This window comes from Acanthopagrus latus, chromosome 13 (assembly GCF_904848185.1).
Source record: "Acanthopagrus latus isolate v.2019 chromosome 13, fAcaLat1.1, whole genome shotgun sequence".
Lineage (NCBI taxonomy): Eukaryota > Metazoa > Chordata > Actinopteri > Spariformes > Sparidae > Acanthopagrus > Acanthopagrus latus.
The window spans coordinates 2,232,206-2,255,488 of NC_051051.1; the positions used below are offsets into that span (position 1 = coordinate 2,232,206).

A 23,283-nucleotide genomic window follows, 5' to 3' on the forward strand; every position below is an offset into this window, starting at 1 on the left:
ACAGTGTGAGCCGGAGGGGAAGAAGTGAGAGTCCAGACCAACAGTACAGCTGAACAGCTGAAGGAACCCTGTGTCGCCCTCCAGAGTTCAGAAACTTGTAACCCAGTTGTTGAACCCACCTGCCATGAGGTCCACTGGTTTACCATTGATGTACAGAGCGGGTCTGTCTTTAGTGTGTGTCCAGGTCAGGCACAGCGAGTACCACTGTGACACATCAGGTCTGATCCGATTGGTCGTCCACTCCATCCCAAACAGCCAGACCACCAAACGATCCCACTTTCCCCCGACACCCAGCTCGGTGTACTGGGCTGCAGGGTGACGGTACATGAAGGCAGTCCACGTTGAAGAAGCTGCAACCTAGATATGGTTGAAATATGACACAAGATTCCTTTAATTTGAGGATTATTGTTATATAAATTATTGGGATTACAGGACGTTTTCTTATCAGTACCCCCTGAAGCTTCAGGCTGAAGCAGACGGTGAGCTCCTGCAGGGCGGGGATGGAGACCTGAGGCTTCAGTCTCCAGTGGCTCCCCTTGAACGTGAAGTCGGCCACCTTCCCCCAGAGACTGACGCCGGGGGCTGACGGAGACGGTGAACAGTAAATCATCAACATACAGAGTGAAAAAGTAAAACTGTTCAGCCCTGAGAAGACGAGATGGCTGGATAGTTTCTCTGAAGCTGCTTTGTGTCGGTTCTCCAAAACGTTTTAGACCATTTAAAGTGTAAAATATCAGAAAATAGTAAAAAGGCCTGACACAGTTTTGAACTGCAGGTCAGTACCTTCTTCTAGTTGTTTGTTTTGTCTGATACAAACTGTATGAACCATATAAAGAGATTTAATTTACTTCTGCAGATGGATAAAACCCTCCATGTCGCGACTGCAACAGCTAACTCAAATTCAGCTGCAACCTTTTATCCTGTCATCAAAACGTCCTCTGCAGATTTGACCGATCTTCTTATTTCTTCAGGAGTTTCAACAGTCAGAGCTGTGTGCAAAAAGTCAAACCACATGAACGTAACTCGCTCAGTTGTTTCTCATCGTAATGATGCTGTTTGTTTACAGAAAAAAGCTGCTTAAAAACATCACAACATGCATCAGTGTTGTTGAAAGGCTGCTGCATCAGTCTGAAAACAGATGTCATCGTCAAGGTTTAATATATTTTATTTGTTCTTTTTCATTCATGCTTCTTAACATTTTGCATAGAAAATAAGAATTCCAGTCCATAAAAGATTCAAATGTGGTGAGAAACAACAGACTGCTGCTCTTTAGATTCACATGAGTACACAGTTAAATCTCTTCACTGAACGTTGTGTTTGCTTCAGATGTTTTTGATTTGTTCTCTATCGACACAGTGTTAGATTCTGTCTGGAAGAGTCAGTTAACTTGTCTTATTCTTGTATAAATATAACTATGAATTACTATAAGATGGTTTTATCAATATTTAAGTAGACTTTATATTCTACCAAGCTATAAATAATTTTCCCACCTCGCTCCGTCGTGGAGGCAGCGCTGCTCAGCAGAGACAAACTGATCAACACATTCAGGACGCGACCAGGAAAAATCATCTCAAATCTGAAACAAGAAGTTTATTTTCTTTTGTTTAAGTTAGAGGAACTTTTTTTTTTTTATCTATTAACTGATTAAAACAACTTCTGCAAAGACTTTATGTGACAAAAAACAATTTTCTCATTCTATTGAATTCTTTTTATTCATCTGAAATTTAGATTTTCAGTGTTTTAATCACAGAAACAATTTATTTCCATTTTAGTGTTTCATTTAGAAGAACATTTGCACACAAACTAAATAAAACAAACTTCTCATCATTTTGTCTCTGTTTAAAATTTAGGATCATTTAAACATGTAAATATTCTGTAATGCTGATTTTAAAACACAAGATTTATTGAAACACACCTTTAAAGCCTTGAAAGAACTGAAGCCACTTACCTGCATAAATATAATCCTAAAATTAAAAGAGATCTCTGAAAGTGAATCCTGGTCCAAACTCACAGAAGAAGCGGTACCTGATACTGCACAGAACCTCAAACATCAACCAGAGTCCGATCAGAAGATGAACAGAGAGTTCGAGTGTCTGGAGCGGAGAGCGGTGTGACGGCCTCCTGCCGGTGGTGCCTGTTGGATGTTTGCGTGGTTGTCTTGTCTTCCCTTGTATCTGTGTCTGTTTGCAGGTCGCTGGTGGTTGGTGCTTTGTCACCTGTGTGGGCCTGGCCAGTCCCCAGGTGTCGGCTACAAGAGGGTGTCGGCCTCTTCCGGTCGCTCTCTCTCTTCGTCACTCCGTTCCAGTGGCGGAGCTGGGCGCAGCTCCGTCTCAGCGCCTCGTGGTTTCTTTGTGTTCTTTTGGTTGTTTATTTTGGGGTTGAGATCTTCTTGTGGTGAATAAAACTATTAATTTCTTATTCTACCCGTACGCTTCATCGTATTTTGTCCGGCCTCGAGCCGGGTCGTGACAAAATGTGGGGGCTCGTCGTCTTTACGCACTGGCTAGATGCTCAGATTTGTGAATGAATTCGGGGAGTTTATGAATGGAATGGCACTGCTGGTGTTACTATAGTGTAGCGTGGGAACCGCAAAGCCGCGAGTGTGTGTGGTGTTCGCCATGTGTGGTGTTGAATCGTATGGGTAAGATTATGGGATGTAGTTTGTTTGCTGTGGAGCACGTTGCTTATACTGCTGCGATAGGTTAAAGTAATATTTTTGTGTTTTGTTCGAGCACCCTGATCAGTTTAGCCGGCGGGCGAGCAGATCTTGCCACTTTGTTATTTTTCCTTTTTTGTTTTTGTCGGTAATCCTGAGGAGGGGGTGCGCTAAACTTGGTTTATTGCAGCTGGCCATTTGAGGTCAGATGTGGTATTCTGGGGATGGTGATGCTTCGAGCTCGGCAAGCCGACGAAGACTAGGTGAGGTTGTTGGAAGTATTATGGTGGTTAGGTAGTGAGGGGTTGGGGTGTCTCGGCTATTATATATATTTTTCTTTTTTAGTTTGGGTTTACCTGGGTAGTAGCAGCAATTGTGAGTGTTCCGGTGTTTGCATCAGTTTGGTGGATATGGCGGAAGTGGCTGACTTTGTGAAAGCTCCGTCGGAGGCGTTATTGGATAAATGCACGAGGGAGCAGCTGTTGAAGATCGCAGACCACTATCAAATTGAGGTAGGAGACAAGCGGCTGAAGGACGCAATAAGGAGTATTTTAAAGGCTAATTTGGCTGATATGGGGGTGTTGGATGAGGAGTCTAGACATCTACCACCTCTGGCAGCATCGAACTTAACTTTCGAACAACAAAAAGAAATGTTACTGTTGCAATTGGAGCATGAGAAGGTAAAGCAGAGGACGGAAATTGAAAAACAAATAGCCATTGAGAAGATGCCTTGTGAGATGGAGCAGGCGAAGCTGTCTCTGCAGAGGAGTAGGCTGGAGCTGATTAGGAGTGGTAAAATGGTGGATGAATCTGTTTTGTCACCACCGTCAGAGTCATCTGAATGTTTTGATGTGTTGGGAAATCTTCGGTTGTTGCCTAAGTTTAACGAGAAAGAGCCGGAGGCTTTCTTTTCTTTGTTTGAGCGAGTTGCCGAGGCCAGGAGGTGGCCTGATGCAGCCCGCACAGTGATGCTCCAGTGCGCACTGACGGGCAAGGCGCAGGAAGCGTATTCCGCTCTGTCCGTGGCAGATGGAAAAGAATATGAACGTGTGAAGTCAGCGGTGTTAAAAGTGTATGAGCTTGTTCCGGAGGCTTATCGCCAACGCTTTCGTACATGGAAGAGAATGGAGAAGCAGACGCATCTCGAGTTTGCTCGTGACCTGACCGGTCATTTTGTGCGTTGGTGTTCCGCCCTAAAGGTGGAAACGTTTGAGGATCTGTCAGAGTTAATTGTGTTAGAGCAATTTAAAAATTCAAAAAAAAAAAAAAAAAGTAACCTTTTCTTTTTGGTTGTGGTCTCGGGGTTTGGTCCCCGTTCTTTAGGAAGGGGGGTGTGACGGCCTCCTGCCGGTGGTGCCTGTTGGATGTTTGCGTGGTTGTCTTGTCTTCCCTTGTATCTGTGTCTGTTTGCAGGTCGCTGGTGGTTGGTGCTTTGTCACCTGTGTGGGCCTGGCCAGTCCCCAGGTGTCGGCTACAAGAGGGTGTCGGCCTCTTCCGGTCGCTCTCTCTCTTCGTCACTCCGTTCCAGTGGCGGAGCTGGGCGCAGCTCCGTCTCAGCGCCTCGTGGTTTCTTTGTGTTCTTTTGGTTGTTTTTTTTGGGGTTGAGATCTTCTTGTGGTGAATAAAACTATTAATTTCTTATTCTACCCATACGCTTCATCGTATTTTGTCCGGCCTCGTGTTGCTGCTGTGATTGGTCGACTCGTTTAATCACGTGTGTCAGCACACAAAGACGTGATTGGCTGTGACAAACGAGCGCTGCGTCCTCTGAACACTCATGTGAAGATTAATTACTCTATAAAGCTCCTATAAAAACACTAAAGTGACTTCAGAAGGTCGTTTAATGTTTCAACAGGTGACGTTAAGAACTGACATCAGCTTTTTTTGTACAATTACTCAACCACGACATTCATTCTTAAACCCTTTAACTCTGTGGTAATAATGACACGTTGCTAATAAAAACAAGTGAACTGCTCAGTTTTGTAGAAAGTTTATTTCACTTTAAGAGCACACTAAACAGTTTGTATAGAGTCCAATTTAATATTTATATCTCCTCTGTTTTGGAGGGAAGATGATTAAGAAAAGTGCATAAGTTTTTTTACTTGACACATATAATAAAAATCGTAATTATTTGGCAATTAGCAATTACAAATATAGATACAAATTTGGTTATAAAAACACAAAACACAGAAAAACAAAGGCATTAATGGTTTTATATTTGAGCTTTACAAAAATACAATCAAAAAGACTAATTCATGTTTTAATTTGTAATTTATGTCACTTAACTGAAACACAAACACTGATTTTAACTTTGACAGTCCAGGCTTTAGCTTCATGCTAACACTGTAGCATAAAGCTGTGTTGAATAAAAGTGATGAATCTTAAAACCATCAGCTCATTTTTTAAAAAAAAGTCTCTTGCTGTTTTCTTCCACTGCTCATTTGCTTTAACGGAGAATCGGCGGTTCAAAACGCGACTTTATAAAACACAAACTTTGTTTTCATACTTGTCCTTCTACCTGATTTCATTACCGTCACTCAGCAAACAATCAACCATGAACACAAACTACATTTAGGTCCCGATGTTCCATCACTTCTCGGGTAATCGCCCAGATATCAAACAGAATGTTGAACATTTTCCTTTATGTAAAAACCAAACAAATAAAAATAATGGCGATATTGTATAAACCGCTGTTAGACAGTGTGCAGGCGCTCCGTCGCTACTTGTCACTGCAGGTGGTGCAGAGGATGTCGTTGCCCTTGGTTACGAAGCGCTTGTTGGACAGACTGAGGGAGCATCTCTTACAGTTGAAGCAGTACTCGTGCCAGGAGCTGCCCTCGTAGTTCACCACGTTCACTCCTTTACCGAAACCTGAGGAGAGACGAGATGTAGAGACCGACCGTCAGACCTGCGACCACAGACGCATCTGTCTTCTAGAACAACATCACTCTCGGCTTGAATTTACAGCTACCTGTGATGGGCTTCTGGCAGCCGCTGCATTTCTTGGCCACAGAGGTCTTGTAGCAGTCGACGCAGAAGACCTGGTCCTGGTGGTTGGTGAAACTCGTCCCTGCCAGAGGCATCGAGCAGGAGCTGCACACGAAACAGTGGCTGTGCCAAGGCTGATCCTGGTAGTTCACTCCTCCAGAGGTTATAGGCTGGAGACGGGTGGAGGAGGACAACAGCAGTGTTACCATAACTTCATGTTGGAGTCATTTTTGTTTTAGTGGTACAGTTCTGTGCCTTCAATGCAACAAAACAACACAGGGATCTTAAAATGAAAAGAGTTCATGTGTAGGTACCACCTTTAATTCCACTCCAGCCTCGAGTTAAAAAAGACAATCTTGAAAATGTTGAAAATATCAGCTCAGGTGTTTCATGTTCAACTCCTGCTTTTAGGAGGAATAAGGAAAGTCGTCTGCAAACCTTTTTGCAGCTGACGCAGTGTTTGGCGAACTTCTTGTCGTAGCAGGGGCTGCAGTACACATCAGTTCCTTTGGAGAGGAAACTCTGCGATCCTATTGGTCGTTTACAGTGGTAACAAGTGAAGCACTCGTCGTGCCACGAGTTGCCTTTGTACTCCACACTCTCTGTGCCTGCAGGAGAGGACGGGGGGATTCATGAGGTCAGAAAAGCAGTTAACGAAAGGAAGTCAGGTCTCAGGATTAAGGCTCAACTCTACTGTGAACTATAAATGCCGGTGATATTTGTTTCTACTGGGGAAATTAGAGGTTTTTCTCTATTAACTTTAAGTATCCAGTCTCCCAAAGCGTGTCTGCTCACAGTATGAAGTCAGGGTCTAAAGCTGTTGTCTTACCAGCCAGGATGGGTTTATAGCAGCCGTGGCAGCGTGGAGCGTCCTCCTTGGAGCAGCACTTCCCACACATGATGCGATCATCCTTGGTGCTGAAGGGCTCTTTGGCCAGAGGCTTGTAACACTTCGCACAACGGAAGCACTCCTCGTGCCAGAACCGGCCTTTATGGCTGAGCTCCTGATGGAGGAAGGAGGGGAGAGACTGATGACAGGTACGTGGAGGAAACACGGACCTGAAAACAAGTACATGCATGATAGACGCACCTTTGATTCCACAGGGATGGGTCGATGACACTCGGCGCAGGTGTTGGCGCAGAACTTGGTGTGGCAGCGGACGCACACCGGCTTGCCTTCGTTGCGGACGAACCTCTTTCCCCCGAGGTCCTCCCGACAGTAGAAACAGTGTGAGCTGTCGGCCATCGTCACGCCGAGGGAGACTCAGAGCTGCAGATGATGAAGCAAGACGAGAGAGAAAAGGTGAAGTTTAAAACAAGGCTGATTCATGGTGGCAAGTAAGATTTATCAGAGTTGTTTAGTCTTTGAAATATCAGGCTGCATTTCTAAAATCTAAACTATAATCAAGAGTATTTATTATTTAATTATCACTTTGTCAGCGTGTCTGGACACGGAGCAGTGAGATGCTCTCCAGGTTTGAGAAGTTTACCTGAACCCACCACATGGAGGCGCTGTTGTCCCACTTGCTGTGGGGCTCAAGCAGAATAACAACATGTAATATTTACAGCTGCAAGTTGCTGATAAGAATCCCGCCTCCTGTGTTTTTAATATTTGTTTTGTGAGAGAACACAGCAGGAGAACAGGTGCACTTATGTGTTTCTGTGTAACGTTCACGTCGTCACATCTCTGATCAAACAGCTCGTACAGCCGATAACTCGACCATGAAGCTTCAAATCTGTTTTATTAGGAAATAAAATACAGTTTGCATAACGCACAGTGTTTAACCATCAAGTGTGATTTATTGTTTCAGGGTCAAAAAGCTTATTTACATATAAAGTTCCAAAACTGGACGACAGACTAATTAGAGACTAATTACTGTGAGAATGTCGTCGGCGTCCTCATGAAACTGAGTTCTCACACGACAGTCCAGAAGAAGAAACAACACACACACACACACACACAAACCTCCCAAACATAGACCCAAAATCACCATGTTGGTCATCAGAACTCCATCACAGAGCCGTGATTACAGGGTCAGAACTGCAGCGGGTCGATAATAAACAACATGACGGCAGAATCACAACTACACAAACAGGAATGTCGACGGACATACGAGTCTGCGTTTCCCACATCAAGTTCACGCTGGCCGACCGCGAGGAATTCTCCAAAAGTGCTGCGAGAGTGTGTGTGTGTGTCTGTCTGTCTGTCTGTCTGTGTGTGTGTGTGTCTGTGTGTGTGTGTGTGTGTGTGTAAGTAAGGTGAACACATGAAGGAATGCCTGGTATGACGACTGTGGTGAGATCTGGAAGGTTGACAACTCTGACAGAACCTCTGCACGCACACACACACACACACACACACACACACACACACACACACTCCACCTCTTACATGGACCACTCCCTTGCAGACCACCGAAACCTCAAACTATAGCGTTCACCCTCCCAGTTGGAGCAGCATGTCAGCACAGATTCATGAGGAAGTTCTGGTTTTGGCCCAGGTCCGATGTTACCGCAGGTTTTGGCTGCGTTCACAAACATTCAGATCCTCTTTCTTGTTGTGAGTCTCTCTTTAAACTCCGAGCTGAAGTCACAGATGGATCAAGGATTCCTTTTCTTCTAGCAAAGTGTCCACAGATGCCTGTTGTTAACGTCGCTCACAGGTGGACAGTTTTACATCCTCTCACTCTGTGAATGTGGAAATCATCATGTGAAGGTTTTGGCATAAAAATAGATTTGTTTTATTTTAGACTGAAGACATGAGCGAGTCGTCCGTCCTTTTTTGGTCTCCAGCAGCTCTTATACAACACTGTGAGTCACGCCAGCATTCATCTAAAGGTGCAGTCTGTAGTTTTCAGTCAGAAGAGAAAGATCTCCATTAAATAAACTCTCAAACAACAAACTTTCATACTGTTTGACTTTGTTTGTATGTTAAAGGAGTACGCCACCCCCAGGTGAAATTGAGTCACTCCCCGCAGTCCCTAGAGTTGGATGAGTGAGCCAAAGCGTTTTTTAGCCGACCCAGCCATTGTCCTAATCTAGAAACGCCGCGGTTAGCTTTAGCTTAGCGTAGTCGCTGTAATCCGGAGTGTCCAGCTAGCATGTTGTTGCAAAAGTGAATCAAATAACTCAAGATTTTTTGTAATTATTTCTCGTGACCTATACATTCATATCGAGTACACATATAAATGCAAATTAACACGAAGGGATTTACTAGACCAATTTATATCTGGAACTATTTGCGGCCACAGCACAGGCAAAGCACTGCTACCACGCGCAAAGACCTGAAACCTGAGACCAGCACCCGAAAACCCTCAACTTCCGTCAATACACTGACAGCACACAGCACCACAACTTCCAGTGTTACCTGCATGTAGTTGCAGTAAGAGAAGAAGTTGTTGCAGTAAGGTTGTTACGTTAGTAGTTTGAAGTTAGTTTCACATCTACTGAGGAAAAATGGTTATTTGCTGTGTGAAGGGCTGCGATAACAAGCAGAGGACATACACGAACATAATGTTTCACAGAATTCCAAAACCAGTGGAACGAAGAAATCTTTGGCTTGCTGTCCTCGACATTCCTGCAACAACACCAGTGGATAAAATCAATCAATATCGTGTTTGCGATGAGCATTTTAAACCGGAGGACTACGAAGAGAAAATGCAGTATGCTACGAGAAAGATGCTGCTACATCTGAAGGATACGGCCGTCCCATCCATTTTCAGTACAGAGGCAGAACAGAGTTCATCATCCATGCCTGTAAGTAACGTTATAATTTTTACCCTTCCTTGGTTTATACATTGCTAACATTATCACTGAAACTTCACGTTAGTCCGACTCGCATTGTCGTTTCCTAGAGGCAGAGAACTTAGTAGCCACGCTGGTGTATTGACGGAAGTTGAGGCTTTTCAGGTGCTGGTCTCAGGTTTCAGGTCTTTGCGCGTGGTAGCAGTGCTTTGCCTGTGCTGTGGCCGCAAATAGTTCCAGATATAAATTGGTCTAGTAAATCCCTTCGTGTTAATTTGCATTTATATGTGTACTCGATATGAATGTATAGGTCACGAGAGATAATTACAAAAAATCTTGAGTTATTTGATTCACTTTTGCAACAACATGCTAGCTGGACACTCCGGATTACAGCGACTACGCTAAGCTAAAGCTAACCGCGGCGTTTCTAGATTAGGACAATGGCTGGGTCGGCTAAAAAACACTTTGGCTAACTCATCCAACTCTAGGGACTGCGGGGAGTGACTCAATTTCACCTGGGGGTGGCGTACTCCTTTAATATTGTAAATATTAAAATCTGAGTTAGAACTGCTTCTTCTTCTTCTTTAAGGGTTAGGGTTAAATATCATCAGCAGTCTGAGCAGCGTGCAGTTAAACAATGTGTGTTTTTCAGTTACGACTCGGTGGATATTTTGGGTTTTCTATTCTGACCCGACAGACGACAGTGTTTGGCTGTAAATTGCTTTGAACCTTTGTCTTGTAGCGACAGAATACGTAATGTTTTTTAAAGGCATCCGGCTGAAAACCCAATAGTGACAAATAGTAAACAAAGCTTCCAGGTCTGAAAAGTCAAGTCAATCCTAAATGGCCACTGGTTTCAAAAAGAAGTCTGGTTATATATAAGCTTATGAGGAAATTACTTCTCATTTGATGTCTTGCCTCTGTAACCAGTTTCCTACTGAGTGAAGGTCTCAGTTGCTGGTTTCAAGTTCATTTAGTAAATTATGGTCCTGCTTGAAGTAAACAGACGATGTATTAATGTGTTTGTTTTAAGTCGTTACTACGGCAACCGATCAGGATGGAGGTGACGCGGTGGAGCGACGTCACTTCTGGCTCCAAACGACCAACATGGTAACTGCTGAGAAGCCAATAATTATCTCCTTCATTAAAACAGAAATATATTCAGAGCGACATGGGACACCCTCAAATCATTAAAACCAACACTGTAACATAGAATTCACACTTTAAAGCGATCAGGAAGGAAATAAGTCTGATCAGTAGCTGTTAGCACAACATGCAGGAAGTGAAAGATTTAAACAGTCCACCTTTAATAATGTCCACATATCTGAGTTTGTAACCCGGAGCCTGTTGTGTCTGAGGTTAAAGGTGCTGCTGTTCATAAAGCTGATTAAATAACTTCTTTTGTGCTCTCGTCTCCTCAGCAGACACGACATCATGTGGAGTGGACATCCGTCTTCCTTTCAGTGACCTGTTAATTCATCACTTATTAACACTTACCCATCCAGCGCTACAAGTCAAGCCGGCTGAAGCCAACGCCTGGTATTTACCTTTTATTTTGTATCTTACTTCCTGTTTCTCCAGAAGCTGGTGACCATCTTCTGCTCTCTCTCTCTGTTCCTGTCTTTTCTTGTTTTCCCCTCCACTGGCAGACTGTAGTCGTCTACACCTTCATGAACAAGCAATAATAATGTTCGTCTACCAGCATCTAGAAAATGTTATCTGATGGGAGGCGCACAATGGCTGACAGGAAGCGAGCCAGTGTCCACACAGGTTGCGTGAACGTGACGTCAGGCGGCTCTGAGGACGGTGTTGCAGCTTGTTTTTTATTTCTCTCGCAATAAATGTTCTGGCCGTGTCACGGCACGACAGCATGTAGACATCATTATTCTCTCGGAGTCGAGCTGCCAATACAAAACTCTTTGTTTGATCGCCATGGAAACAGTGTAATTTGAAATTGAAGTTGTGTCACGTAGTTGCGGCTGCAGCCAACGATAACTCCAAGTGTGTGTTTCTATTAATCACATTGTGGTGACGTGAGTCTGTTCAGGGAAGTCACTCAGAAACCTCCCTGAGAGTAAACTGTTCCATTTCATCGTTAAGACTTGGTTTCTGGTTCGACTAAGGGTCGGGGTGCGTGGTTATGAGTAAAGGACACACAGGAGTTACTCTACATTTTCCAAGAATTAACAAGAATGGAGTTCTGTGACACCGAGTCGCAGGATCCAACTAAAGCTTCAGCCACTCGACTGTTAGAAGTACAGCTCGGCTCTCGTTCTCAGAAACCTCGACCTGCGAGTCTGCAGCAGATCTGTGGTGAGAAAATGACACCACGTAACGTAGACGAGAGCAAAATCACACACGCACGAGAAAGAGACGGCAAAGTAAAGAAACAGGAAATAACTAAATAACTAAAATAGTGTATATTGTATTTTTTAGAGCGTCTACATGTACCAACCATCTGTGTGTGTGTGTGTGTGTGTGTGTGTGTGTGTGTGTGTGTGTGTGTGTGTGCTGGCATTAGCTTATCGCCGAAGAATGTGGTGGAAAACTGAGAAACAGGAAGTCTGCGTCAGAACGGTGAAGTTGGCACAGAACGGACACACACACACACACACACACACACACACACTCTGCTCTCTCATGTAGTGTCTGTCACTCTCTGTGTTCACATTAACATCTGATTAAACCTGCACATTCACTGACTGTGCTCCTCGGCTGAACTCTGTTACAGTCAGTGTGTGCTGCAGGTGTTGACCTTTACCTTTAATCATTGACTTGTTACAGCCGCCAGTCAACAATGCCTCTCTGAAAGATATCCTGGTAGGTTAAAAATAGACGTTCTATTAATCCTGAGCGGAGCTGAAGCCAAGAAACGTCTGTTCAACGCGCCTGCTAAGCTACATTTCCTCCCATTGTGGTTATAATGTCGATACTGAACAAAGTGAGTCTCGCCTGGTGGACCTCATGTGACCTTATTTTGGAAAAACTCTGTACAGTAGTGAATGAAGAGAGACCACACATGATGTTTGACAATTTAAAAGGTAATTTTCCAGGTCAAGAAAGCAACAATCTTTGACTTTAACATGTTGCGAAGATCACAAGTCTGAAGCAGTGAAAGAGGTCGAACAAGTCAGTTTTATCTCTGATAAACAACATTAATCTGAGTTTACAGGAAAGTATATTCACTTTCATCAGACGTGTAAGCAGCTAAGTAGGAACATCTTTTGTCTTTTCGTGGTTAAGGACCAAGGCTGCAATATTTCCTGCATGTAAGCTGGTCACTAAGCGTCTCTTATCCAGATCATGAGGCCTCTGATTTATCATATTGGGCTGTATTACTCAATCAGTAAATAAATACTTGACTTTAGCCTCTAAATGCTTCTCTGTGCATCAGAACCTTTTCACTGCACACAGTCGCTGTGCCCGACTGCGGCGCCGTCACACTGGGACCGTTCCCTCCCTGAGTCCAGTCACACTAACTCAAACATAAATACACATCAGTATTTGATACCGAGCAGCGAGTTCAGATAAACATTTGCGCTCCGAATCAGCCTACAAAAGAAAGATAATTGTTTTATTTGGCTCTGGTCGGCGAGCCACATTCCAGACGGTGGAGTAGAGCCGATCAGAACAGATCCGAGTCGTGTAGAGCGAGGCTGAAGAAACGCAGCATGTCCCGCTGCAACAGAACCGACGTGATGGGTTTACCAGAAGCTGCTGCTGAGTCCCTAACCCACCAACCTCGCTCAGTCTGCGCTGTCCTCCTCCCTCCCTCCCTCCCTCCCTCCTCTCTTTCCTCTGCTCTTCCTCTGTTCTCCTCCTCCTCTCCTCCTCTCCTCTCCTCTCCTCTCCTCTCCTCTCCTCCTCCTCTCCTCCTCTCCTCTCCTCTCCTCCTCTCCGTTCTCCAGTCTGTAACTGAGACGTCTTTCAGAACCGAGCAGCTGACAAAACTGGAAACCTCCAGCAGCAGTGATGTATGGCTAATTTCCATTACCATGAATATCTATGACAATTTGTGTGTGTGTGTGTGTGTGTGTAAATCTCCACCCAACAAAATCCCTGAAAATCTCCATTTTTCCAGATTCTCACCTCACCAACGACCGCACCGAACTGAGCTACATTTCTAAACGAACGACGTCTGTATAAAATAACAGGCCTGTGTATAAATTTCCAAACATTAGATGGTTGGTTTAACTGTTGGACCGCGAGGCTGAACGCAGCCACAGACGGGCTCCAAACTGCAGGAAAAACCAACACAGTCAAGTGTCTCTGAAGGATGTCGGGCCACACGGAGTCTCAGAACATCAGGTCCAGATCACAAACCGTCTTTAACTGGACAGAAGACATAAAACTGAACTCTCAATAAATATATTCATGCTAAAGTTTGTTTAAATAATTCGACAGTGTGGGAAATATGAAGTTACAGCCAGGAGACCTTTAGCTTAGCTTAGCTTAGCTTAGCTTAACTTAGCTTAGCATCGGTGATGCACTATAAATATTGTGCCTGTGGGGGAGTTTTATCACTGGGAGTGAATAAATGCAGCATCCTCACACGCTGGTCCTGAGACAGCAGGTGACTGTTCGCACCCTGAAGTCGTTTCACAATCCGCCGATTAAACCAAAGAAGAAGAAAGACGAGCGCGACACACTCACGGGTTAAAGCACGCAGACCGGAGAGCTTCTGCTCGGAGAGTCAACAAGTTTTAACAGGACAAATCAAATGAAAACTGCAGAATATTAAATCTCGCTCGCTGCATCTCTACGTTTCTTAACCTCGGGTGGATTAACTGCAGATTAGGAACGTCTTTTTGTACAACAGTGTTGGAAAGATCGGTTATCTTGTCGCTATCGGCCATGAGAATCAGTAATTATCAGTTAAAAGATTCTAATATCGATACAGGTTTTCTGAAATGATCCCTTAAATGTGTTTTATTGAGCACTGACAACAGTAAACTTCACTGGAAATCTAGAAATAATAACTCTCTTTTTCTCAGAGAACATCAGTGTTCTTGTAGACGTCTTGCAGGCTGAGATTCGTCGAGCATACAGCGCTCGAACTTTTACCACCTTTCCTTCACAAACTAAGCAGCTTTTGTTCCATCGATTTCACAACCGGCGATCGACACATCGCAACAGGCTTTAGTGGCCGCAGGTCGAAGATAACACGCTGCCAAGTTAAGTTAATCAAACTCTCTTAACTTGTCAGAGCTGTAAAACTCCACTGTTACCTCCTCTGATTGAAGTACAGAGCTGCGGATCAATGAAAGGAAAAAAGGCAGCAACTGCATCACATTTACATTTTTACATTCTCTCCATAAAATCACAACACGCAAAACACAACAGGGAGTTTCTCGACATGAAGTCAGACAAGTTGCATAAAGTTTTATGAGCCTGTGATGTATTTTATGGGAATGAGCTCATGGTAATTTCTTTAACATGCAGGGTGTGTGTGTGTGTGTGTGTGTGTGTGTGTGTGTGTGTGTGTGTGTGTGTGTTTGCTGTTGTGCACGTTTTGCTAGAAAAACTGCAAATTCATCAAATCGACTGTTAACATCAGACATTCGGCCCTCAGACGACATTTTACCTCAGTTGCAACACTGAAGGCGTTTCAGTTATTTCACAACACGTCCAGCATGTTTTCTTCCTCTTCCATCGTTTATTTTTTATTTATCTGACATCTTTTCATAAACGGAGATGAAAACGAACTCTTGCTTCATCTTAAAGGTTGCAGTCACATTTGAAAATGTCAGAAAAATGGTGAAATTTAGTCAAAGCTCAAGATGACATCATCAGACGTTTTGTTTTAGCGAAGTAAAGAAACCAGAAAATATTCTCATTTAAAAGGAGAAGTTCACCCAAACTTGAAAGTTCTGGTGTTTCCTCCTCCCCCAACATGTCGAGGGTTCAACCAAAGTTTCTTTCAGACAGCAAAACAAAACTGCAGCATTTAAAAACAACCAAGAAAAAACATTAAAGGGCTCCATGCAGCTGGTCCAAAGCCGCGCAGCAGGGCACTTCACAGTTACAGACTTTTGTTTTAAACATATTTTTATAACACTTCTCTGTTTTAAATCAAGCTGAACGCTGTTAAGCTCCAGAAATGTTTTGTTGGACGAAGCTGCAGCTCAGTTTTCATCAGCATGAGGAGAAGATAAAGATCCAGTTTTTAACCTTTCATTTATTACTGACACAAAACATGTGAGGACTTCAGCTGGATTCAGGACTTTTTTTACCTCAAAATATTATTTATATCATAAATAGTTGACGACTAACTTATAAATTGTTGCAGCCGTAGTGTGTCAGAGAGACAGAGGTCAGCTGCAGGTATTGATCCTGAATTTATAATTTACAGCTGCCTGCAGAGACACAACTGAAGCCAGATGCATCTCACACACACACACACACACACACACACACACACACACACACACACACACACACACACAGGACAATGAAAAATAGCAGTACAGGAATTTTAATCGTCCTCTGTGATGCATTTTTTTTGCCTCAGTGGTTCCATCACAGAGCGAGAGAGAGAAAAAAAAAGCACACTTCCTAACTGGAAACAGATTTCAGGAGCAGCTCAGCTTCTACAAGTCAGCATGTAACTGTAGCTCTCACACACACACACACACACACACACACACACACACACACACACACTTACAGGAGACTGACAGACAGACAGCCAACGCCCCAGACAACTTTCAGGCTGATTTCCTGTCCGGTATCAGAACACAGTTCTGAGCGGTGGATGGGTTTGGACCCTGTTTTAGCAGCAGGACACGCGACTGTTACAGAGACGTGCTGCGTTCAAGTGACCACATCTGGATCGATAACCGTATAATGATGCTCACATATCAACAGCTGGGCCGGTAACATGACAGATAAAACAGATTTAGGAGATATTTTCAGCGGGCGTCATAAAAAAAATAAATAACTAAAAAAAACCCGGCAGAACTGCAGAAACTGGTTCGGTTGGTCTAAAACCAGTTTGAGAAGAAACCGGTTCTGTCTGACACAGCGGGGCTCGGCAGCGGGCTTACCGGGCTCAGGGTGACGGCTGCGGCGGGAGACAGCGGCTCTGTCCGGGCTGAGTGGACGCAGCGGAACTCCGCTCGAACCGGACCTGCACACGTTTTAAGTACTGCCGTCTGCGCCTGCGTCAAGCTGCACACCAGGCAACCAGGTGCACACCGGAAATACGATATCTTACTGTCAAAATAAAAGTGTCCGGAAAGGAAGCAGAGCGCGTTTTCCCTTCAAAATAAAAGTAACTGTTCGAAAAGGAGTGTTTGCAAACAATGAGTCCTTCTACTTTATATGTATTATATATAATTTACATTTATTTCGCTGAATATCAATGATAATATAAATTCAAAACTAATGGATCTCTAAATTTCCTTCAGGATCAATAAAATATCTATTGTTTTATTAAGTTGGTGGTTAAAACATTCTTCTAAAGGAAGAACATCCCAACATATTTCACATATTATTAATGATTGATCGATGAGCGATTGTTAAGGCAGCTTACTATCAATTTAAAGAAAGAGTAAAGAAATTATTAATTAAGTAGAAACATTTTTCTAAAGTCATAAATATTTAAATTCCAGATAAATTCTAGACTTTTTCCAGACGTTGTCTTGTCTCTTGTCAGACTCTTCTGATTGTTTTCTCAAAGGTGGAAATTGTATCTGAGAATTAATACAAAAAGAATTTGAGGCATGAATGACTGAAGAGATGGAAAATACAAATAGCTGAAGTAGCCTCATGATATAAAACAAGCCACGTGAAAGAAGGTAATAATGAGACGTGTTGTTTTTGAAATGTTTTATTTTTTAGTACACTTGCAAGATGTCCGACTGAGGAAACACTGTTAATAACTACACAGGGAGAAATCAGGACTACACGGGGAAACCTCCGATTACTTTCCCGCTCAACAGAAGTTCACATTTATTCTCAAAACATTTACATAAAGACCTTTTTGCAGGTGAACTCTTCACAGAAACACCTGTCGTTAAGTTCCTACAAACAGCAGAAACATAAACGCGTTTGTGTTTTTAGTTTAAGTTATGGTCGCTATTGTCATGTTATAACTGTTCCTTCAAAATTCCCATATAAAGTATATATTTAGATATGAGTGTCTTTATGATTTAATTGCATTTAGACAACAAAGGAAAATCAATGGGTACCTATACTGAAAGAAAGAAAATGTAGATTCACTCTCGTCCACATCTCTGGATGATTATGCACAAAGTCGTATTAAAAATACTGCGTAAAGATCAAAAAGACAACTCGTGTGCACCTTGACACAAAACAAGCATCGACCCAGACCTCATTTCTACCTCAGTTATAAAATCAGACCTTATCAACAGAAAAAAAAAAGGAAAATCGAGGGTCTCTTCTGTAACGAGATGCCTCCGTGCAAAATATCTCACTGAGGTGGAACAGAACAGACGAGCTGAGCTGCAAAACCAGAAGCAGGAAAAGACGTAAAACTGCATCGGCACAAAGTTGGAAGTGTCTTCCTGTAGTGTAACTGTCACCTGACCTCATTCACTGTGTACTTAAACCATATCACCAAGTGTCGATATACAGGGGCCTCGTTTATAACAGTGTTTAAGATTAAACAGAAGGTAAATGGACTTGCATTTCTACTGACACACACGACACATTCACACATGCATACACTGAGGCTGCCATGCACCGTGCCACGTCTATACTTTAACTTCAGATACTTTCTGCAGTGTGTTTACATTTGATTACTTCAAAAAAGGGATTCTAAAAATGTAATTTGTCCCTTATGCACATGTGATCTATAAATCCCCAAGTCAACCTACATTAATGACACCTGCCTTTTAATTTGACCTCTAATAATGCCAACACAAGTGAGGGTTTAGTCAGGAATACTAGAGGATTAATAGAGAAAATGTGAGTTACAGATGAAAGAGAACTGAGGTCACTTTAAACATATCATATGTTAAGTTGGCACCAGAAGCAAGAAGGACGTGCAGGTCATAAATCAGATGAACGTCAAGTGGAGAAAACGACTCCACAACCAGCAGGAAAGTCACTTTGGTCGAATCGTGACTTTGTTTAAAAGAAAGATCATTTCCACATAAAAGCAATGTTTTAAAACATAATAATAATAATTCTACTTCAGACTAAAATAAGTCAAAATAAGCACGTTTTATAAATGAGGCCCCTGATACGAAAAATATGTTATAAAGCAACATGTACTTTTTATAGGACATTGTTCTCAGAATATTCATATCCAATAGAATATTAGTGATACTTGTTATTAATTAATAAAAGTATAATGTTTTACTTTACAGTCTCTTCAGTACAGTTGCACTACAGGAAGTCACCGAATGGCCTAATTATGCTTATTACGTATTCAAAAGGAATCAACAGGGTCATATAAAAATCAAGAAAGATCATCTTACTGCACATTTGCAACTCAAAATATGTACAAATCTACATTAAGTAATTGAATTTCTGAATAGGCACTTTAATTCATAAACAGTTCAGCCAGCCCTCAGTCATCTTTGACGATACAACGTCACAAAGACACGGCAGTTACCTTGTTTTTTGTTTAGAAAAGAAGATTAAACCAGGTGACGACAGAAAACCCAGAAACAGACTTTAGCCCTAAAAACCACATCAGTAGATTTAGACAACTCGGATTTCAGCCACACGTACACACACACACACACACAGTCACACACTTGTAAAATACACACACAGGGAAGCTCTAGTTTCCACGTATAAAGTAGAAGCATCTGCTACAGTACAGAAGGAGATATTAAACATGCACACATGATAAGGAAGGAATATCCGACATGACTCCCCTCCTGCACAACGTAGCTTGTTCGGGAAGAGTGGTAGTGCTTTCAACGATTGAACGGGGCAAGATAATCACTAATGTCACACACGGGACAAAACAATAAATAAATAATAAATAACAAAATAAATCATTACATAAATAAATCAGTTTGTTGTTAAATAAATAAGTTAATGACTGAAAAGATTGATCGAGAAGAGAGAAGAGAGCAGGCAGAGCGAAAAATGTAAGACAGCCGAGACGCTGCTGGACGCTTGTTGTGAAAGCAGTTTGAGTTTTTGGCCCAATAAAGTTTAAAAATTCAAAACTACAACGACTGCCTCCATCTCAGACATCGCCGTCTTTGTGTAATCAATAAATCCTCTCAGTTAGTGAGCTTTGAGAGGCAGGCAAACACGAGGCGCTGAGCGATCTCAGGATGGGTAAGTAAGATTAGTAACTGTAGTGTAAATGCTCTTCACCAGCAGTACCAGAGCGAAGTGAACCGCTCTTCATGTTAGAGATACTGTCGGTCGTATCACAAGGAAGCTAGATGAACACAGGTCCTGTAGCCAAGAGAAACTCACCTCACAGAAAAGAGTAAACTGCATATGAAACGTTTAGGAATGGCCCCAGAGGTGGAGCTGTCAGAGAGCATAGATAACAGCACTGGCATATCACCACAGTAGTACAAACTCAGGAGCAAATACCACGTAGCCCCTTTTTTTTTTTTTTTTAGCTTCCTCAAACGGTTGCTAAATGTGCATCTTGGATGATTTTTAGTAACCTTTACAACTTGAGGTGCACTTGATTTACGGTACCTTATCTTACTTGTAGTGCAATCACATCCGAGATTACAGTGATCCACCCAACAGGTGAGTTAAATCAAGCAAGCCTCAAGTTTGTCATGAAGCTGAGACTAGTTTAGAACCACGTTAGACAGAGAGGCTTTCGTACGCAGCAGTTTGTCGTCTCGATCAAAAACCCAAACAAATCAGACGCTGTGGTTTTCAAAGTCAAGAGCAACAAAGTGCGAGTCGTCTTACAGTCTGTGCCTGCGAGGGTCGGAGCGGGGCGGGGAGGGCGGCGGAGGCAGGGTGACGGTGGTCGGGGGCTCGATCGGGTCATCCATGGGCAGAACCAGGCGGGTGCCCCTGATTGCCACTTCGTGTTCCGCCAAGGCGAGCTCGTGATCCAGAGCTTCATCAAACGGACCTACCCCGGTGCTGGCAGTGGAGGAGCGCTTGCGGTTGATGGTGCGGGATCCGGACGCGTCTGTGCTGACTGTGACGTCGGCGTACATGGAGCTCACGCTGGCGTCGTTCAGGATGAAGTCAGAGTCGTCGTCGTGGAGCTGGCCTTCGTTCTGAGAGGGAATAAAGAGATGAGGATGAAAAAGAAATAAAGTACTGCCAACTAATTTTATCACACAACTTTATATGCTGCAAGGACTCAAAAATCTGTTTGAGTTTTTTCTTAAATTAAATAAAACAGGTATGTAGGCCTTTAACCTATAGTTTTCCCTCAGTAAACTGCTAACTGCTGCTTATTTATAGTCAGTGAGGAAGTTGATGTGCATTAATTAAAATCAGCATCTGTAATTGCTTTGCGTTTTCTTTTGTAACAAAACAAGGAATGAAAACAGTTTCTAATCAACTCTGAATTACACCTTTCTGACTCAAAATATGTCTCCCGTCCTGAATTGAGGCCTTACAGTCCAGCCTGGCTTCAGGCTTCGTGCTTGTGGCTGAACACACAGCGGCTGAAACCTCTGAGGAAGAACTGGCAGCTGATGTTGTGTTTAGGTGCAACAACCAGCAAGAGAAGCAACAACTACAGCAGCTCCTGCTGAGTTTAGCGTAGCAGCTGCTGTAGCATCAGTTATGTCAGAACCTGAGCGTATTCTCTTCTCTCCACTGGTTTCAGTAACAGTTTGATTAACTCCTCCACTGGTTGATCTCAAGTTGAAGTATGATAGATAACGACAGACGGAAGGTTCGTCCAATCACCTGCTAAGTATCTTTTGAAACTCTGTTCTTTTCCTTTGCAGATGACACAACCTTCATCTACCAGAGCATCTAAAGCATCAGGTACCTGTCTGCTAACTATCTAATAAAGCAACATTATGTCACTCTTTACCTTAAATAACACGTAACAATGTTAAGACATAATGAGTTTTGTTTGAAGTTAGCACCTCCATGACATCTGACCGATTTATTGATTTGTTTTTTATTTTTATTACAACTTTTGTGCTTTGAGAGTATGATGCAGAAAAAGAATCAAATATCTGTCAGGTTCTACTACCAAGTATTTTATAATGACTAATAGAGAGCTAATATGCCACTAACATGCTGCTAATAAGTAATGAGTTAATGATGAATACGTGTCTCTTGTGTTACCTAAATTTCAAATGAGAATTAAGCAAAAATATCAAACTCATGAATGACACTAATCTTCTTATAAATGTAAGTATAAATACATTTCAGATGGTTGTTAAGTTACATATCAGGCTTTTAAAGAACATAAAGAAGTGTTCTGTAGTTTGCTGTGTGTCTGAACCTCGTAGGCCTGCGGGCTGGTGAGGCATCGTGCCAGCGGGCCACAACAAGCAGGCAGAGTGGCAGTGAGAGGAGGACCGCTGTGGGTCAGGAGAGGCTTCAGGTAGCTGGAGAACAAACTCGTCAAGGATTATTAACACGTTTATCAGTCAAACAATTAAAGGAAACTGTGCTGACTCTGGTACGTCGAGGGTTCGAGCTACAAAGAACTGAAATAGTGTGTTTGATGCTGGAGAGCTGTAAACCTCCTGAACACAAAGATGAGGCTTGCTCCATATTTCTCAGCTTGTAAAGAGCCCCCCCTGGTGTCCACGGTGAAAATAGCAGCCACACTTCTGAGGACAGGCTCTTAAATATGTGATCTGCAGCTCAAAGGATACTTGCGGTCAAAGTTATACCAGATCCTAAAGGGCCAGGCGCTCTCATGTTTGGTGTTCCTCCGCTGTGACCCATCCAACACCGCAGAACTCTGCTGAGCACAAGATTTTTTTTAAATAACTTTAATTACTTTTTTTTTTTACTTTTTTAAATGATATTTCAGTCTGTATTTATTACTCACTGAGGTGTCTTGATCAGAGTCCACACCCACCCTGAAGGAGAGAAGGTAGGACCAGTGAAAAATATTCAGTAGGACAGACGGAAAGATAAAATACACACCAACAGATGCAGTCTTACGGTATGCTCATGAAGGACAGCATGGGCATGGTGCCACCGCCACAGACCCAGACAGTGAAGAAAACAATCAGGAGGGTGGTGGAGAACATCATCTGACGGGCGTAAGTCGCCGTATCTCGGATGGAGAGAGCAAATGTCATCGCCCCACGCAGACCTGTGGGCCACATGAGAATGATGAGCAGTGTGCGTGTTTCACCAAAAAAGTGAGTCAGTATATTTTTAACTTGCAGCTGCACAGTTGTCGGTAAGCTCAGAAATGGTTCATATGTTCTGTGGTGGGTTCAGACACAGAAACATCTGCAGAGACATTTTAGGGGATTTCTATTATTAAATGGTTTCATATGTAAATGTCAGCTGACGTTGGGGCTGTTGTTCACAACATGACTGTTTCTGAGTGGGAGTTGATGTTCTAGTCGCAGACTCTGAACGCAACATTATCTAGGCTAATGTTTTCTGCTCGGTCTGCTCTGTTCCACTTTGCTTTAATGGAATCAACTCCCAGGTGGGACGAGTCATTTCGATTTGTGCCTCAGAAACTTAAAGGACTGAGGTCCGTACCTGCAAACATCATGACGTGCTGAAAGTTGGATCCAATCTTGTTCTTGCGGCCCAGGTTGAGCAGGAAGGACAAAGGGTAGATGTTTGCCGCCCGGCCAAGAAACACCGCAATCTACACAACGCAGGAAGGTCAAGGACACAACAGACGTGTTCCCTTACATCATCTTTAAAATACATGTTCTGTATGAATACTAATCAGCTGCTTTAAGAACTATGGCATCATCAAAACATTTACTACATTTCTGGGAGTCAAAAGAACAAGTGGTTACGTGGAACAACAC

The 23,283-nt window shown here is 42.9% G+C and overlaps 4 protein-coding genes and 1 long non-coding RNA gene across 11 annotated transcripts in view; 2 read left to right on the forward strand and 3 right to left on the reverse strand.

The window, feature by feature from the left end:
• The window catches only part of LOC119030760 (adhesion G-protein coupled receptor G4-like), a 4,234-nt gene extending 2,576 nt beyond the window's left edge, over positions 1 to 1,658 (reverse strand). Inside the window, exon 1 of the mRNA XM_037118592.1 lies at positions 120 to 1,658. Coding sequence (XP_036974487.1) covers positions 120 to 327 — 208 coding nt within the window. The 5' untranslated portion in view covers positions 328 to 1,658. The remainder of the gene's footprint in view (positions 1 to 119) is intronic.
• Positions 1 to 5,102, forward strand: part of LOC119030758 — a 14,311-nt gene extending 9,209 nt beyond the window's left edge. For both annotated transcript variants that reach the window (XM_037118586.1, XM_037118588.1), the window contains one exon: positions 2,191 to 5,102. In XM_037118586.1, the coding sequence (XP_036974481.1) occupies positions 3,067 to 3,993 (927 nt within the window). In that variant the 5' untranslated portion in view covers positions 2,191 to 3,066 and the 3' untranslated portion in view covers positions 3,994 to 5,102. The remainder of the gene's footprint in view (positions 1 to 2,190) is intronic.
• LOC119030759 (four and a half LIM domains protein 1-like) lies at positions 4,631 to 16,587 on the reverse strand. 3 transcript variants are annotated; one of them, XM_037118589.1, is made up of 6 exons: positions 16,435 to 16,587; positions 6,735 to 6,914; positions 6,474 to 6,648; positions 6,083 to 6,252; positions 5,628 to 5,814; positions 4,631 to 5,527 (listed from the first exon to the last, which is right to left on the reverse strand). In XM_037118589.1, the coding sequence occupies exons 2-6, from the start codon at positions 6,888 to 6,890 to the stop codon at positions 5,376 to 5,378; spliced, it is 840 nt and encodes a 279-aa protein (XP_036974484.1). In that variant the 5' UTR covers positions 6,891 to 6,914; positions 16,435 to 16,587; the 3' UTR covers positions 4,631 to 5,375. The 3 variants fall into 3 exon arrangements, with proteins under 3 accessions (XP_036974484.1, XP_036974486.1, XP_036974485.1); XM_037118591.1 differs by lacking the exon at positions 16,435 to 16,587 and adding an exon at positions 10,936 to 11,080; XM_037118590.1 differs by lacking the exon at positions 16,435 to 16,587 and having other exon boundaries at positions 6,735 to 7,987.
• Positions 9,907 to 23,283, forward strand: part of LOC119030761 — a 15,299-nt gene continuing 1,922 nt past the window's right edge. The window contains exons 1-2 of the long non-coding RNA XR_005078406.1: positions 9,907 to 10,927; positions 21,262 to 21,301. This is a non-coding gene — a long non-coding RNA (uncharacterized LOC119030761). The remainder of the gene's footprint in view (positions 10,928 to 21,261; positions 21,302 to 23,283) is intronic.
• The window catches only part of LOC119030755 (sodium/hydrogen exchanger 6-like), a 12,834-nt gene continuing 6,754 nt past the window's right edge, over positions 17,204 to 23,283 (reverse strand). For 2 of the 4 annotated variants that reach the window (XM_037118575.1, XM_037118578.1), the window contains 6 exons: positions 23,003 to 23,114; positions 22,445 to 22,598; positions 22,329 to 22,359; positions 22,150 to 22,241; positions 21,771 to 21,876; positions 17,204 to 20,577 (listed from right to left, as the gene is read on the reverse strand). In XM_037118575.1, coding sequence (XP_036974470.1) covers positions 20,254 to 20,577; positions 21,771 to 21,876; positions 22,150 to 22,241; positions 22,329 to 22,359; positions 22,445 to 22,598; positions 23,003 to 23,114 — 819 coding nt within the window. In that variant the 3' untranslated portion in view covers positions 17,204 to 20,253. The remainder of the gene's footprint in view (positions 20,578 to 21,770; positions 21,877 to 22,149; positions 22,242 to 22,328; positions 22,360 to 22,444; positions 22,599 to 23,002; positions 23,115 to 23,283) is intronic. The other 2 variants (XM_037118576.1, XM_037118579.1) reach the window with 2 other exon arrangements.